Below are 16,546 nucleotides of genomic sequence, written 5' to 3'. Positions count from 1 at the left end.
TAATATCAAAATTGGAGATGTTAATGTCAGCTCTTTGCTTTATGCAGATGATGTTATATTTCTGAATTAATCAGCTAGAAATCTGCAAGATTCCCTGACTAAATTGAATTACTGTTGTAATAGATATGGTATGAAGGTCAGCAATAACAACACAATAAAATAGGCAGAAGCATTGAAAATAACTACATTGTGAGTGGAGCACCTATAGAACAAGTAAAATATTTCAGCTGCTTAGGCACAATTTTTAATGAAGATGGTAAATTAAATCTGGAAATAGGCAACAGAATTAATAAAGCTGGTATGGTAGGAAGTCAACTGAATAAATTTATATGGAATAAGAGAGAAATTAGTTCAAACACTAAATTAGCTGTGTACAGACAGTGTTCAAACTAATTTTTACTTATGAATCTGAGACCTGTGTTAGAAATAAAACACTTGACCAAAGACTAGAGACCACAGATATGAGAGTCCTGAGAAAGATTAGAGGCATGAACTGATGTCGTCAATGGCAATTTCATATTAAAGGTGAGTAAATTAGGAAAGGACTTGAGATTGTTAGCATCCAGGTGGTATGGTCACTTAAACAGAATAGGAAAGATTAGCAAAACAGGTGTTCTCTGCCAGATTGGTAGTAAAAAGACAGAGGAAGAAAAAGATATAGGTAGATTGATAGTAAAAAGTGCCTTAGAAAACAGAAATATAAAATCTAATAATGTTGGAGTCTTGACAAGTAACAGATTGATTTGGAGGAAAATTGTAGATAGGAAGTTAGTAATGATGTAAGTTTGATGTAGTAGTATCATATCCTGTACACCCCTTGAGGGCATAACAGGAATTTGATGATGATGATGATATATATATATATTCATATATATCCACTCCACACATGAGAGATTGATAAACTTATAATACAACATTAGGGGGAAAAGTGGGTGTTTCTGAAACCACTGGAGGTTTAAGTTCTTGGGGGAAAAACAGTATTGAAAGGCTGTGCCAAAGAAAAAGGAGGGAGAGAAAACAGAAGTTGTCTTGATAAATTTTAATCTCAACTGCATACAGATGATGATCAGCAACTGCTCATATTTTTGCTTAATTAGATAAAAGTGGAATGGTGGGTCTGCATTTACAGTTAATGCCTGTGTGCACATATCATTGTTGTGCTATCCCTGAAGGTGACAATGTAACATTGTCAAAATATCAGAAGTATTAATTAAAGTTATAATTAATATTCGGTATACATTGTAATTTCCTTAAAAATATTAGTTATGAATAGCCGACTTATATACAAGCCTCTCTACCAGAATAAGAAACTAACCAATTTTACTTTTTTACTCTTCTTTGCTACTTCTTCCATCAAGCTTTCTGTATCCTATCTTGTACCATATTTATTACTACTTAAATCGTTAGTTACGGCTTGCACTCCCATTGCTTCTTTTATCGAATCAAATTATTGAATCACCGTACCATATTACTTCCTTTTTCTTAAATTGACTTATCTTGTTATTATTCATCGATAACTTACAAATTTCCACATTTTCCTTCCTCCTTAGTTCTTGTAAACATTTCTCTGCTTTCTAACTCCCTCATTGATTTTGAAATAATTCCTTTTAGTCTGAAAATTTCACGTTTATATTTCTTCATTTATGTCATCAATATAAAGATTTCAATTTCTGGGTTCCACATTATCATTAGCTTTTGATGCTTTATTGGTCTGTGAGAAATTTTGGTGTCACTTATAAAAACTATTTTAATTTAACACCATATCACAAAATATCTTAAAAAATGTGCTAATTATAATGAAATCAGTAAAAACCACAAAATAATAGTTAAACTACAGTAATCTAAAAAACACTCAATAAATAAATAAAAAATATCTTAAAGGAGCTTCAAATTACGCTTCTGCTCACAAAATAGCCTCAAACCAGACTCTACTTCTTTTTTTTTTTTTTTTTTTGTATCTTTTCGTATTTGGTACCTTTTCTGGTGCCAGAATACATAAGGCTATGATGAGTAAAAGTGGTTTTTCTGTATAATGAAATGTGGTTAAAAATATAGTTCACGTTATCAAGAAATTGATAATGTACCATGTATTTGGATGGAGAGCAGGTTAAGAAAAGGGCTGAGGTGTTGGAAAAATCCTTGGGATTATTCATCCTGAATGATGGATGGATCTGTAGAGTTAAGAGATGGAATTTCAGTTTAAATCATGAGCATTGGAATATCCAAAAATTATGATATTTCTGTTTGTAGAAATGTAATGTAGAAAAATCAGCCTTCAGAGGTAAATAATTGAAGGTAAGTCAGATAATTCAAGAATAACTAACACAGTCAATCAAAGCTAAAGATTAATAACCAATCAGAGATGAATTTAGAGATAAATGGCATAACAAAGAAGTAAAAGATGAACAAGAGAGAAAAATAACTACATATCAAGTTGCTTTGTAGCACACTTAAAAATGGCCTATGACTTTTGGTTTTAAAGGACCTAGATTACAATGTCTAAGATTTAAGGACCATTTATAAGGGAGCTCTTCACTGAGGATCTCATACAGAAGTGATTTCCCTCTTACTAAAAAAAATGGGAGGGGGATTGAAGAAAAATTGAGTTGCTTCACTGTACTTTTAACACTCTGATGTCTGTGTAGATGAAATATATTTATAATTAAAGCCATGTGCATTTTACTTCAATAAATGTTCAAGAAATACATGTGACAGTTTATACAAATGGTGATCTGTGGGAGTATCCTATGAGCATGTTTTTGTATATTATATTAATTATTAATCCAAACCTGTTTACATTTAGCTGGTATTTTTAAACAGTTCATAACTGTCTTACGTATTAAGTTTTTTACTGTTACATATCAACAGCATAATTGCAAATTATGCACATTATTTTTTACTATAATAGTCTGTTGCTTTTAATGAGAATTCATTAATGTTTTTGTAAATTTTTATTTATGTTTTTCCTAATTCATATCAGGTTATTTGTGAATTTGGGCTATGGAATATCCAGTGTAATAAACTTAGGATATCACTTTGTAATGGAGTTAAATCACTGATAACCTTACTTCATTCTGTTGGATGGACTGTTTCCAAGTCAGTTTATGATAACTTTTTCAGAGTACTTCCTGCCCATATAGGAAAACTTGAAAATTCTGAGGTATGGATTAAGTCTAATTATATATATTTCATTCATGATCTATTATAATTTTATTACTGAATTTTATTTTGTTTGAAGAAATATACTATGAATCTGAATGTAATATTATGTTCTTTATTCTTTATTATATTATGTAAATGATGACATAGAAGCTCACATTTGTTTAAGCATTGGAACTAGTTAAATATTATTCTGATTAATAAATGAGTATACAAATGCATGACGTAATGTTATTATTATTGTTATCATTATTTTTTTTAAATATTACTGTGCAGATTATTTAAACTTGTTTGCAGGCACTCTCAGTATAAGGGAAATTTCTCATGACTGAAAGAAAAGAAGTTCTCTCTCTGACATTAGTGCAAATGTTGACTTTATTGAACTCGTCACCAATTCTGGCAGTTCATTCCACTTGTTTTCCACCGACACACAAAAGATCTAGTCTGCACACCTTTACTAACCACACTCTTTCACAACTTTCACAGATAATCCTTGGTTCTCTGACTATTTGTCATGTATTGAAAAATTTCCTTTGTGTTAATTTTATAAAACTTGTTTAATATCTTATAAATTTCTATCACATCCCCTCTTTTTTGCCTATCAACTAAACTTTGTAACCCACATACCTTCAACCTATCCTTATAAGGACTTCCACAGACCTGTCACCAGCCTGATCACTCATCTCTGAATTCTCTCTACCACCTCCAGAACTGAAGTGACGAAATCTGTGTACGGTAGTCAAGATGTGGCTGAATATCATAGCCTTATAAAGAGCGATAATAACTTCCCTATCTTTACTTGTTAGTATGTTTTTCAACATCCAAGTAATCTTTTGAGCTGTTTTTGCAACTTTTGCAACATGCCCTCTAAACTCCAACTCTTTGTCCACATTATCTCTAGCCTCATCAATTTTCTGCACAATCCAGTACCATCAATGTGGTACGCAACTTTTTCATTTCATCCTGAAGTGTATAACCTTGCATTTTGCAACATTAAATTGACAGTCATCTTTTTCTCACAATGCCAATTTATTTAAATCATCCTGCTGGATATCTACATCACTTTTATCGACTATTTGCCTCCTCAGTTTTGCATCATCAGCAAAAATTTAATATCCATTTTAAAGTTTTCACTATATCATCAGTTCCCAACCGGTGGTACGTGTACCCCCAGGGGGGTACGCATACATCCATAGGCTTATAGTGTAGTAGTTTTCCTTTCCCAACTCATTACCTCATTTCCACTATTTTACATTAGGATAGGAATTTCTGTACCTCAGTACAGAAATCTGAGGTACTTCACTAGTCACCCTCATTCTCTTAGATTCCACTCCAACACTATATACTACTCTCTGATGTCTATCAGCAACACACACACACATCCATGCTACTAGCTGCATATCCATTCCTATTTATTCCAACTTTGGTAATAGTTTTTGTTTTTGCATGTTGGTATTCTGTCAGATGCCTTTGCAAAATCCAGTAGTATCAGAGTGTAGCCATTTCCTTTATCCAGTTCCACTGTCATCATTATCTCCTCATTGTTCCTTTCTTTCTTCAGTGGCCAGTGTATATTTTCTAAATTAATTTATCTCACTCTGAACGTGCCTTAATTCCTTCCTCATCCTCACCATTTCAATTCTAATATCATCACTCATTTTCATATCAGCCTTCATTACTATACCGCCTTTTTTTTTACCATTCCACTTTGTTTTTTCCATTTCCTCTTTTTTCTTACCGATATCCACCTTTACTATGTAATTTTCCATTGCTCTCTTTCACTTACCACATTTGCACAGGAGTGCAAATGCAGTAAGTGCTTTAACCTAATATGAATCTTATTATAGTAGAAATCTGTTTACTTTCTTCTGAACTGTTTATCTGTAGTGATTCCTTTTGGAAATATATAACTTGCCAACATTCACCTTATTCCTGAAGGGATCATTTTGCACAGGAATTTAATTTATTGAAAATATCACATGGAATTAATTTATTAAACACTAAACAACTCTCATTTTCATCAATTTTAATGGAATTAAGACTTAAATAGAATCTTAGTTTGAAATTAAACTTGTGGTATGTGGATTGAATTAATTTTAATTAATGAATACATTATTAATAAATATATTTATTAATGTATAATTAAAAACTGTGCTTTTGATCCTTTCTTTTAATGTTACACGGTGATCAGCATTAATTTTAGAAATTATGGACTTTACAACCGTGTTATAAATAACTATTTTAATTTTCCGACGTTTCGACCCTCATATTAAGGCCATCATCTGGACTATACACAAATATACAAGGACAAGCTGAGTTACATTTCACACAGTATGCTAAAGAGACAATGATTTGATAAACGGTTATTCTAGTGGCATGACCTCTAGTGAAAATATATATATATATAAAAATAAAATAAAATAAAAATAAATAAAATTACAAATTAATTAGAAACTACATCAAAGCTATATTTAAGATAACATCAGAGGAACATTCTTTCATATGGATAGTTTTCCTACAGTAACAATGATGTTCTAATTTAACATGACAATTGTTATATTAGATTTAAGATTCTGGATTATCTGCAGTCCTGTTTATAGTTAACTCTTAGGGAGAATGGTTCCTTGGGTAGAATATGTGCCTTCCATTGCTTGGGATTTTTAGACCATCATTATTGTTAAGATTAAGGCGGTTGATAAGAATCTCACAGGATTTCTTAAATTTACGTCACACCAAAACATCATACCATGTTTTGGTGTGATGTAAACAACTGGTGCTTTTCCATTCAATTTTATGTAAAGTGTTCAGGACATGATCAGAAAGGCCAGCTTCACCATAGTTATTATATTTAATGTGTCACTTATGTTCCTTTTGTCTGATAGGAATTGTGCGTCCTATTACCCCTATATATGGTATATTGCAGGTGCAATAAATATGGTATACTCCAGGATTTGTGCCAGCGGAGGGAGAGGGTCTTTGGATGAGTTGAGTAAGCTTTTTAATTTTGCAGGAGGTTTAAAGGTGGCTTTAAGGATGTATTTCTGTAGTATTCTGTTTATTTTATCTGATGTCCCTTTAATGTATGGACTGGTTATAGTTTTATTGTAGTCTAGTTTATCTTTGTTTTTTAGTGAAGTCTTGTAAAGAATTTTGTTGATAATGTTTTGGCTGTAACCATTTTTTTAGGAAAGTATCACTGATAACTTTAAATTCATCTTTAAGTGCTTGTTCATTGGAGCATATCTTCAAAGCCCTGTTTTTTAGAGTATTAATGACACCTAGTTTTTGTGTTGGGTGGTGGTGGTAGGAGTTTATGTGTATATATTGGCCAGTAGTGTCAGTTTCCAGTAAACAATGAAGGAAAGACTGCCAAAAGGAACACGTGTGACAAGTGTATCTAGAAACGGAAGTGTGTTCTGCTTTTCAATCTCAATTGTAAACCGTTTGTGTTGTTTGTTTTGGTGTCTGAGGAAAGTGTCTGTCTATGGCCATGGTTGGTCAAACTATCCAACCACGCCATAAACAAAGATGAACTCTTGCTACTCAGCAAAGATTTAAACTTTGCCGTAGCACCCAGATCGATTAACAAACTGGATTTTATTTATAATATTGAAAGAGGCTTCAGATTCATCCTAACTTCCATAGCAGATAAAATACTTTTAGAAACTGCCAACATTTTAAATGTAAATTATAAGAAAACAATAACAAGCAACTTAACGAAACACGAATTAACAGTGGTGAAATCACTAAAATCAAATCCGGATATCTTAATAACTAGAGCTGATAAAGGCAGTGCCACCGTTATTCTAAATCGAACTACATATTTAGAAAAAATGAATCTACTAGTCTCGGACAGCAGTACATATCAGCTTGTTAACTACGACCCAACCAATAGAATAAAAAAGAAAACAGAGAAGCTACTTAAATCAGTTACCACATGGCCCGAAGATACAGTCAAAAAATTACTTCTGCACTACGATCGTTCTCCGAGAATTTACAGTCTACCAAAGATACAAGATACACAGACAAAACACACCACTCCGGCCAATAGTCGAGGTATAGACAGCCCGAATTATCACCTAGCCAAGAAATTAGCCTCAACACCCAAGGAGTTGGTAGGTCATTCCCCTCCTATATTAGAAACTCACAACACTTTATAAACATAATCAAAGACATTAAATTAGAAAAAGATGATTTATTAGTCGGGTTTTGACATCTCTGCCCTCTTTACGAATGTCCCAATCAATGATACAATCCTTCTTTTACAGGACAATTCCCTCCAGATATCATGGTGCTCTTTGCACCATGATATCTGGTTTACGTTCTGGTTATTTTGTGTAGCAAAACTCTTTCTACCTACTAAAAGAAGCAAAACTCTTTCTACTTTCTAAAAGAAGGCACGGCCATGGGCTCGCCATTATCCTCCCCTATTGCTAACTTTTATATGGAATATTTTCAAGCATATGAAAGGCACTAGATTCCTCTCCTTTAAAACCGAAAGTCTGACTTAGATACATTGATGATGTTTCGCTATCTGGCCCCATGGCTGCTAGACATTAGATACTTTCCTCAGCCACCTAAACAAACAACACAAATGCGTACAGTTCATAATTGAAAAGCAGAACACACTTCTGTTTCTAGATACACTTGTTACACGTCTTCTTTCTGGCAGTCTTTCCTTCACTGTTTACCGGAAACCGACACATACAGGCCAATATATACACATAAACTCCTACCACCACCGAAAACAAAAACTAGATCTCATTAACCACCTTACCGGCCATTAAAGATCAAATACGCACCCTCAAAAGCTTCGTATCCATCATAAATTTCAATGTAATATCAATGGTATTACAATTTTAATTTGCCCTTCGCATCCATGGAAATGTGGATGTATATGTGCATCCCTGACCGGTTGCTTGGTTAATACTCTAAAAAACAGGACTTTGAAGATATGTTCCAATAAACAAGCACTTAAAGATGAATTTAAAGTTATCAGTAATACTTTCCTAAAAAATGGTTACAGCCAAAACACTATCAACAAAATTCTCTACAGGACCTCACTAAAAAACAAAGATAAACTAGACTACAATAAAACTATAACTATTCCATTCATTAAAGGGACATTAGATAAAATAAACAAATTGCTACAGAAATACAACCTTAAAGCCACCTTTAAATCTCCTGCAAAATTAAAAAGCTTACTCAGCTCATCCAAAGACCCCCCCCTCCCTCTGCTGGCCCACCCTGGAGTATACCGTATTTATTGCACCTGTGATTTACCATACATAGGGGAAACAAGATGCACAATTCCTATCAGACAAAAGGAATATAAATGATGCATTAAATATAATAACTATGGTGAAGCTGGCCTTTCTGATCATGCCCTGAACACTTTACGTAGAATTGACTGGAAAAGCACCAGCTGTTTACATCACACCAAAACATGGTATGAACGTAAATTTAATGAAGCCTGTGAAATTCTTATCAACTACCCTAATCTTAACAATAATGATGGTCTAAAAATCTCAAGCATATGGAAGGCACATATTCTGCCCGAAGAACCTTTCTCCGTAAGAGTTAACTATAAACAGGACTGTAGATAATCCAGAATCTTAAATCTGTGTGTAGAGGCTTAAGTGCTGTGAGGACATCGTGTTGGGGGCTTAATGGATTGTATACAGCACTCAGAAAGGATTAAAACAGAATTTAATTCTTCCTATTAAAGTGAAATTTCACTAGAGGAAGAATTAAATTCTGTTTTAATCCTTTCTGAGTGCTGTATACAATCCATTAAGCCTCCAACACGAAATCTTAAATCTAATATAATAGTTGTCATGTTAAATTAGGATATCATTGTTACTGTAAGAAAACTATTATTATTAGTATTATTATTATGTGACATTTCCAGGGAGTCCAAAGACTCATTGAGGGAATGTGCTAATAGCATCGAATGATTGATCCTTTCCAACTACTAACCGCACTCAAACTTGCTTAACTTTTTTCGTGTGCCATTAGTAGCAGAGGCTCTACCAATCGACCAAGCTTTGCTGGTAACTATCTATATGAAAGAATGTTTCTCTGATGTTATCTTAAATGGAATCTAGCTTTGATGTAGTTTCTAATTAATTTTTTTTTATTTGTAATTTTATTTATTTTTTTATTTTATTGTATTTTATTTTTTTTATATAAATTATCTACATAACTTAACGAAACATGCTTTAACAGCGGTGAAATCACTAAAATCAAATCCAGACATCTTAATAACTAGAGCCAATAAAGGCAGTTCCACCATTATTCTAAATCAAACCATATATTTAGAAAAACATGTATGCAGTATTATATTTTCACTAGAGGTCATGCCAGTAGAATAACCGTTGATCATATCATTGTCTCTTTATCATACTGTGTGAAATGTAACTCAGCTTATCATTGTATATTTGTGTATACTCCAGATGATGACTTTAATATAAAGGTCTAAACGTTGGGAAATTAAAATAGTTATTCATAACACAGTTGTAAAGTCTATAATTTCTGAAATGACTGTGCTTTTGAATTGTTATATTTCAATCATTAACATTATTAATTAGGTATGGAAATATTAAATGTACGACATGCACTATCATGTTTTATAAAATAATTTTTATATACAAGTTTTTTTATTTTTTTAATTTTCTTAGTGCTTAGTTCCATTGCTGATATTTATGGTGCAGCAAGAATTAAAAGTGCACAGCTCTTTAAATGACAGTCCACTTTTGCCACATCCAGGAACTAGCTCTCCTCCAGTACTTACGTTACAACCATCTTGTATTACTATTGGTCATTCTAATGGTGCAGAAAAAAATAAGAAAAGAAAGAGGAATTATGCTATAATGATAACTGATGCTACAAAGTAAGTAGTAAGACCAAAGTTATGGTTTTTATTGAATATGAATGATTAATTTTATGATTCTATTTTCTAAGTCATAAGGATTACATACAAGAGGAGGTGGTAATGTTGCCATCTTTTGAAATATTCTCATCTGAATAGTTCCCCACTAATGTAATTACAAAAATCTCAGCCTTGTTTCATTTTAAACCCAATGTTCATACATTGGTTGGATAATTGAGAGATTACTCTCTCGCTCTGTGTTTGTGTGTGTATCTATCTATCTATATATATATATATATATATATATATATACACACACACATACATACATATACAGAAGATGAACTGACTCATTTTATTTTTTTGTGTTGAGCTCAAAATTAATAAAAAAATTTTTAAAAATAAGATTTGAGAGTGTTTTTGGAAACAAAGTAGAAGATTTGTAGTAAGAGAAGTTGTTATGGCTGTTGTTATAACAGTAGAGGACTGTGAAGAATTTGATTTCAGTATAATGGCTCAATAATTAAAATTAAAGTATCCCTGTTTAAGGCCTTGTGGAGCTGATCCAAATGCTGCAAAACCTTGAAGGAACACATTGTATCATGCAGAAGCAATATCTGAGGAGGAGAAAAAAGTTCCAAAATTCACCACTTAGGGTGTTGTAAACACTTTATAAAACCTTCCTGGCACCTGCCAAGGAGGGTTTTAAAAAGATGGATGCGGAATATATTTTCCATTCATTCTGGTTGTTAATAACATCTACAGTGATGGCACTAACATTGCCCAATGTACTTTTCTTGTGAAACTGTACTACCTAAACAATTGCAATTGTGTTGTTGCACTCATGAATTTCATCACCTGAACAAATGTTGATCAGCTATAAAAATTCTACAGATGATGCTGCATTTCTACTCATTCAAGATAACTCTGATACAAGAGTTGAATCTGCAATTCTCACATTCACTTTTAACATTCTTTGCTCAAGTAGAGTTGGATACATATGGCCATGGATGATTTTTTGGGAGAAGAGGCCTGCTTATATCTGATCGGAGCTGTGAATGGCAGGTGTGGGGGATATGCAAAACATGCATGCAATCCAACAAATTCCTTTGCATTCATCCAAAGTTACTGAATGGTGCAGGTTTACAGCTTCATTTATCATTGGACCATTCATCATTCTTCTTGGAAGACATTTGTCATTCAGGTTCTGTGACCTCAGTTACTTCTGAGAGGTATCACGATATGATAAAAAAAACTTTGTCGTGCTATAGCCTGTGCATGGATTCAGTCATTTTCATGCAGGATGGGGCCCCTCCATCAGTTGATCCATATAGGAGATTCTTTGAGAACATTTCACTGAAACCAGAGTGATTAGCTGTACATTTCCCATGGCATGGCCACCTTATTCACCTGATTTTGATCCACTGTGACTTCTGGCTCTGGGGATTTCTCAAAGACAGGGTTTATCGGGATCATCCTAATGACTTACAAGCACTTAAAGACAGTATAATGCAGCATGTGTACAACATCAGTCCTGACCAGCTGCATTCTGCTGTACATTCTGCCAGCTGCACAAGACCTTAAACAGATACTTCAAGTTTGATCACCCTGTATCTTAGATAAAGATATCTCTGGGTTTAATAGTTAAATAGGAATTTAAGAGATTTAGTTACAAATGAGATATACTGCAATATGAACCATGTGGGTAAGGTTTACTAAGAGTTGACTATCATTAGGTATAGATTTAACCTCCTACTTTTTTTTCTTTCCTCTGGTGCTGTCCTTGTTGGGTACACCTGTATTAATTTTCTTTTTCTTTTTTAAATATTCTCATTTTTATGCTGATTGGTAAAGGAAATGATTTTTTCAGATAACAAATTATAACTTCTCTTCTAGTTTTTAGGAAAGACTCACTCAATAAAAAGAGAAATACAGCAATCCCTCGATTAATGCGCCTAATGCTACTTGTAAACAGCGCATTAATCGAAAAATGCACTAATCGAATATAATAACCTTTGGAAAAAAGTATAATTGTTCCTGAAATTTCTTTTTTGACCCTTAATTTTTTTTTATAAAAGAATCAGGATATGTCTCAGGGCCTAGTTAAAGGAAATTCATGAAGCTGAAAGTCAATAACACATATTCAGAATATAAATTTATTATTCTACTTCTTAACAAAGAATTGAGCTAAAGTAGTTTGTGCGGGCATTCTGTTTCCTTTTGATATAACTGACGGTATGACTCTGTTGCTTTTTCTGCAAATTGTACTGCTTCTCTCTTCATCAGGGTCAGCTTCTAAGCATTGTTGCTTAAAAACTTCGGTTGGACAAAAAATATTTTCAGTTTGTTTCTGTGAAATCTCAGTGATTGTCAAGAAATCTCAGATCTTGTCAGTGATTAAATTTTCTTCATACTCTTCGGGATCTTCTCGGTATGCATCTAAATTTAGCAGGTGGGAATGACTCAATATCTCAGAATGAGATTTAATTAACTTAGATTCATTTGAAAAGCCTCTAAAATCATTTGCATAATGTGAAAGAATGTGCTTCCAAATGGCTCCCATATTGCTAGCAGTAATTTCATTTGACATTGTGACTTTATAATCAGAGAAATCCCTGCTGGTTATAAAGTCACAATGGAAAGTACTCGCTTCCAAAATAGGCCGGTTTCATTGACATTAAATATTTGTTGGTCACAATAGCCCCCTTTTCTTTTCTGGATAATTTGCAGCCACCTCTTTATCTGCACTTGCAGCTTCACCTGTGATTAGAGCATTATGTAGGCTATTTCTTTTTTTGAACTGCTCAAAACACCCCAGCACTAGCATGGAATTCTTATTTTCCACAGTTCATAGCCCTTTCTTTCAAGGTTACAAAGAGAATTTCTTTCAAGTTTCCAAATAAGGTCAGTGCTTAGTGGGATCTGTTTTCAGTTACAATCTTCGATCAGTGTCGAATGAAATTACTGCTAGCAATATGTGAGCCATTTGGAAGCACATTTTTCCACATTATGCAAATGATTTTAGATTCAAATGAATCAAAGTTAATTAAATCTCATTCTGAGATATTGAGTCATTCTGACCTTCTAAATTTGGATGCACAGCAAGAAGATCCCGAAGAGTATGAAGAAAATTTAATCACTGACAAGCCCAAAGAGATTTCACAGAAACAAATTGAAAATATTTTTTGTGCAACCGAAGTTTTTAAGCAGCAACTTAGATGCTGACTCTGATGAAGAGAAGCAATAAAATAAACCAATGCTCTGTAGTAAATGTCAAGGATCTGTAGTATAGCAGGAGTTGAGAATAGTATTCTTTACATGTTCTTAGACTATCCATTGCTCACCAATAGTTGGAGAAGAGCATGCAAGTCTCTCTAATTCAATCATTATGATACTTTGATTTCGAGTGCATTCATGATGAACTTTAAGCAGCTTTACCTTTCTCTTTGTATTCAGCAGCTTTGCTTAAAATTGCTCTTATAGTTGATTCACCTATTTTGTGTTCTCATCCTGTCTTTGCTCTGGACTTGCCTTGTTCATTTTTCTTTATTATTACAAGTTTTTCTCCTAATGAGATTACTTTTCCAGTCATTTTCAAACTTTTTTGCTCACTAATTCTTTTACTCATGATGAAAGGTTGGGAAAGTATTTTAAAATAAAAAAAAAGTAAGGAAAATGATTGCAAAGGAGGCATGAGATATGATCAGCAAATGCTATGTAATTAGCAGATGACATAAATTTTGGTGGTAAATTTGGAACATAATGTACATGCAAATAGTGTAGTACTGTATGCCATTAAAAAATAACTTTGTAAAATGTTTTAAATCGATGACTAAATTATTTCATCCTGGGGAGTGATTTTTTAAAATAGTTAGCCATAAAAATGTATAGATAAAAATTTTTTAAAATCTGTAACATTTATTTTTAAGATGTATATGGGTGCATTAATTGAATTTTAGAGTCGCACTAATTGAATTTGGGTTATAGAAAAAAAAATGATGCACTGATCGGGGATGCATTAATCGAGGGATTGCTGTATGCTTTAATAAAAATAAACAATGCATAAAATTAATTAAAATAATTTACAGTGATCCTGGTGTGATTTTTTTTTTTTACATTGCTTGGTGTGAGACTACCATCCCGCTTATTGGATGCCTGAAGTGGCGGTCTTGAAAAAGTTCCATCTTTGGTCTCTTGACCAGGGTTTCCAAACTGTAAATTAAATTAATTTAATGAAAATAAATTTTAAAATAATGCAAAAAAAATATAAAATTGATAGAAATGGGGGGGGGGGAATCATTAATCCACTTACAGTACGAAATGTATTATAGGTTTATAATAACCTGTGAAAATGATAACTAACATTGTGTTTAATAGGTTGATAATATAGATAGTTAAATCAACTAGTTTCACTACATATTCTAGTGGTTTCCACTGGATTAGGAAGAACAAAAAAATAAAATAATCAGTAAACATGAACCATTACATAACTAAAACTGAACATGTAGGAACCATTACACAAAAGTAAAAAATGAAACATGGGGAGCATGGAAGCTGGCACCGGTCAGTCATTGTTCAGTAGGTTATATATGATAGTTGACAGAAAAGTTAAAGTCTGATGTGTGGAAAGAGCTAATAATTGACTTCTTAATATAACATAAAATCACTCCTTGGTTTCTGTTGAGTGTGCCTTGAGAGTGGATAACCATTGTATCCTCTATGATATTGTAGGCACTTAGGTTGTTTTCTGTGTAAGGCATAGAACTTTCTCATTCAGTATTCTGGTGAGTGTGAGAGAAATGGAAAGTTAGGCCTGAGCTGTCTTCACTTTTGTTAACATCTCCAATATGCTTTTTTTTAGTCTCATTTTTAAACTTCTAGATGTTTGAAAATATATGTGTAAGCAAGGCCACAAAAACATGGAATATTGTAAACTCCAGGATGTTTGTTGAAAGGGTTGTAGTCCTTAGGTGAATGTAATAGAGCTTATATAGCCACAATAGGCTTGAAAGCCACTCTTATCATAAGATTTCTGGAGATTGGTGATTTTGAGAGAAAGTTTGCCAATATAAGGGATAGAAAAACCAAGGCTCTGTAGTAAATGTCAAGGATCTGTTGTATAGCAAGAGTAGAGAATAGTATTCTTTACATTTTCTTAGACTATCCATTGCTCACCAATAGTTGGAGAAGAGCATGCAATTCTTCTTTTAGTGTTTCTTTATCTCCTGTGTTATGTCCTCATTTTCCTTATATTTCTTCTTACTTGGCTTATAATATTTACTTCATGTCTATATCATTAATAATTCCTTAATTCAACACTTTCTGTTAGAGCCTTAAATATACTTCATTAACTCTTTAATTTATGCAGTCTCAACATTTACTTTGGGCCGATAACATCTTTAAGGATATTGCACATGGGTAGAGGACAAAGAGATTCCCAATGGACAATGGCAATTCCTTTGTTTCAGTGCTGGTTCTTTCTTCGGATTCAGGGAAAATTTCAATTATACTGCGCCACCCTGAACCCTAGATTTCTGAACAATGAAAAATCAAAGAACCAGAACTTAGCATAGAACACTATCCCTAATTACTTAAACAATATGAAGTAGTTCAAACCTCATCTATCTTTAACTTAGTTTGCAGCCGTAGCCTCCCCTATAAATTACCTCCTGCCGTGGTTCGATTATTTATGAGCGGTGCAATAGAAAATGAAATCAGGCAAGTCAACTATTGAATCTAAAGAAAACATTTTATTACACTCTAGACAGATTACATATCATGAATAAACTTTGGCACATGCTAGCTTCAATATCAATTTCAATAAAAAAAAACATAATCATCTAACCCTTCTTAATCTCTCTTAGCATACATAAATATCAGTACAGTTAAAACATTCTTTCAAAGGTAAATCAGAAGCTAAACTTCACAATACTATAGGTTATTCATTCATAGACATTAATTTAACCCTAATTTCTTCATTCATGTCTCAGAGTTACACTGCCCTCTTAAATTGTATCTCTAAAGTCCTTGCATAAAATTCACAACCTTCTAAACTTAATGTCCAACTAAATTTTACAATCTTTCTTCCTTTATATATTCACTGAACAGATCAAAGTTTCTACTTTACCAATTGCTGGGGAACCATTAGAACATCATACATATCTCGATATAACATCACCTCCAGGTCCACTTTTCGTTCTGCTTGGTCTGCATTACCCCACTGAATGGTCCGGACTAGATATATCTCCAGCGACGAAGACACGTACTCACCATCCACTGGTCATCAGACTTGGCAAGGCTTAGCTGTCTCTGCGGCAATTAGGAACTCAGCTCTGCTGGGCAAATCCTTAACCAGTGATTTCCCAAGGATTCCTTGGCATTATCCCACGATCTCTGCTTTGACGATCCCTCCAAGGAACGGGGACGAACATCGGCAAGCAAAGAGGATGACTAAAGACAAATGCCAACCAAAAAGTTCTGAGCTGGCGATGCTTCGCTTTTTAAATTCCACGCCAA

The 16,546-nt window shown here is 33.3% G+C and overlaps 1 protein-coding gene across 1 annotated transcript in view; it reads left to right on the top strand.

Annotated features, from left to right (window-relative positions):
- Nucleotides 1–16,546, top strand: part of LOC150101877 (serine/threonine-protein kinase ATR-like) — an 860,597-nt gene that overhangs the window by 140,205 nt on the left and 703,846 nt on the right. Inside the window, exons 8-9 of the mRNA XM_090399924.1 lie at nucleotides 2,981–3,160; nucleotides 9,840–10,051. Coding sequence (XP_090256050.1) covers nucleotides 2,981–3,160; nucleotides 9,840–10,051 — 392 coding nt within the window. The remainder of the gene's footprint in view (nucleotides 1–2,980; nucleotides 3,161–9,839; nucleotides 10,052–16,546) is intronic.

Source organism: Typopeltis vanoorti, chromosome 11 (assembly GCF_054136105.1).
Source record: "Typopeltis vanoorti isolate ZY-2024b chromosome 11, IOZ_Tvanoo_1.0, whole genome shotgun sequence".
Classification (NCBI taxonomy): Eukaryota; Metazoa; Arthropoda; class Arachnida; order Uropygi; family Thelyphonidae; genus Typopeltis; species Typopeltis vanoorti.
Note: the sequence above shows the minus strand (reverse complement) of the source record. Positions and strands in the feature narration are given on the sequence as shown.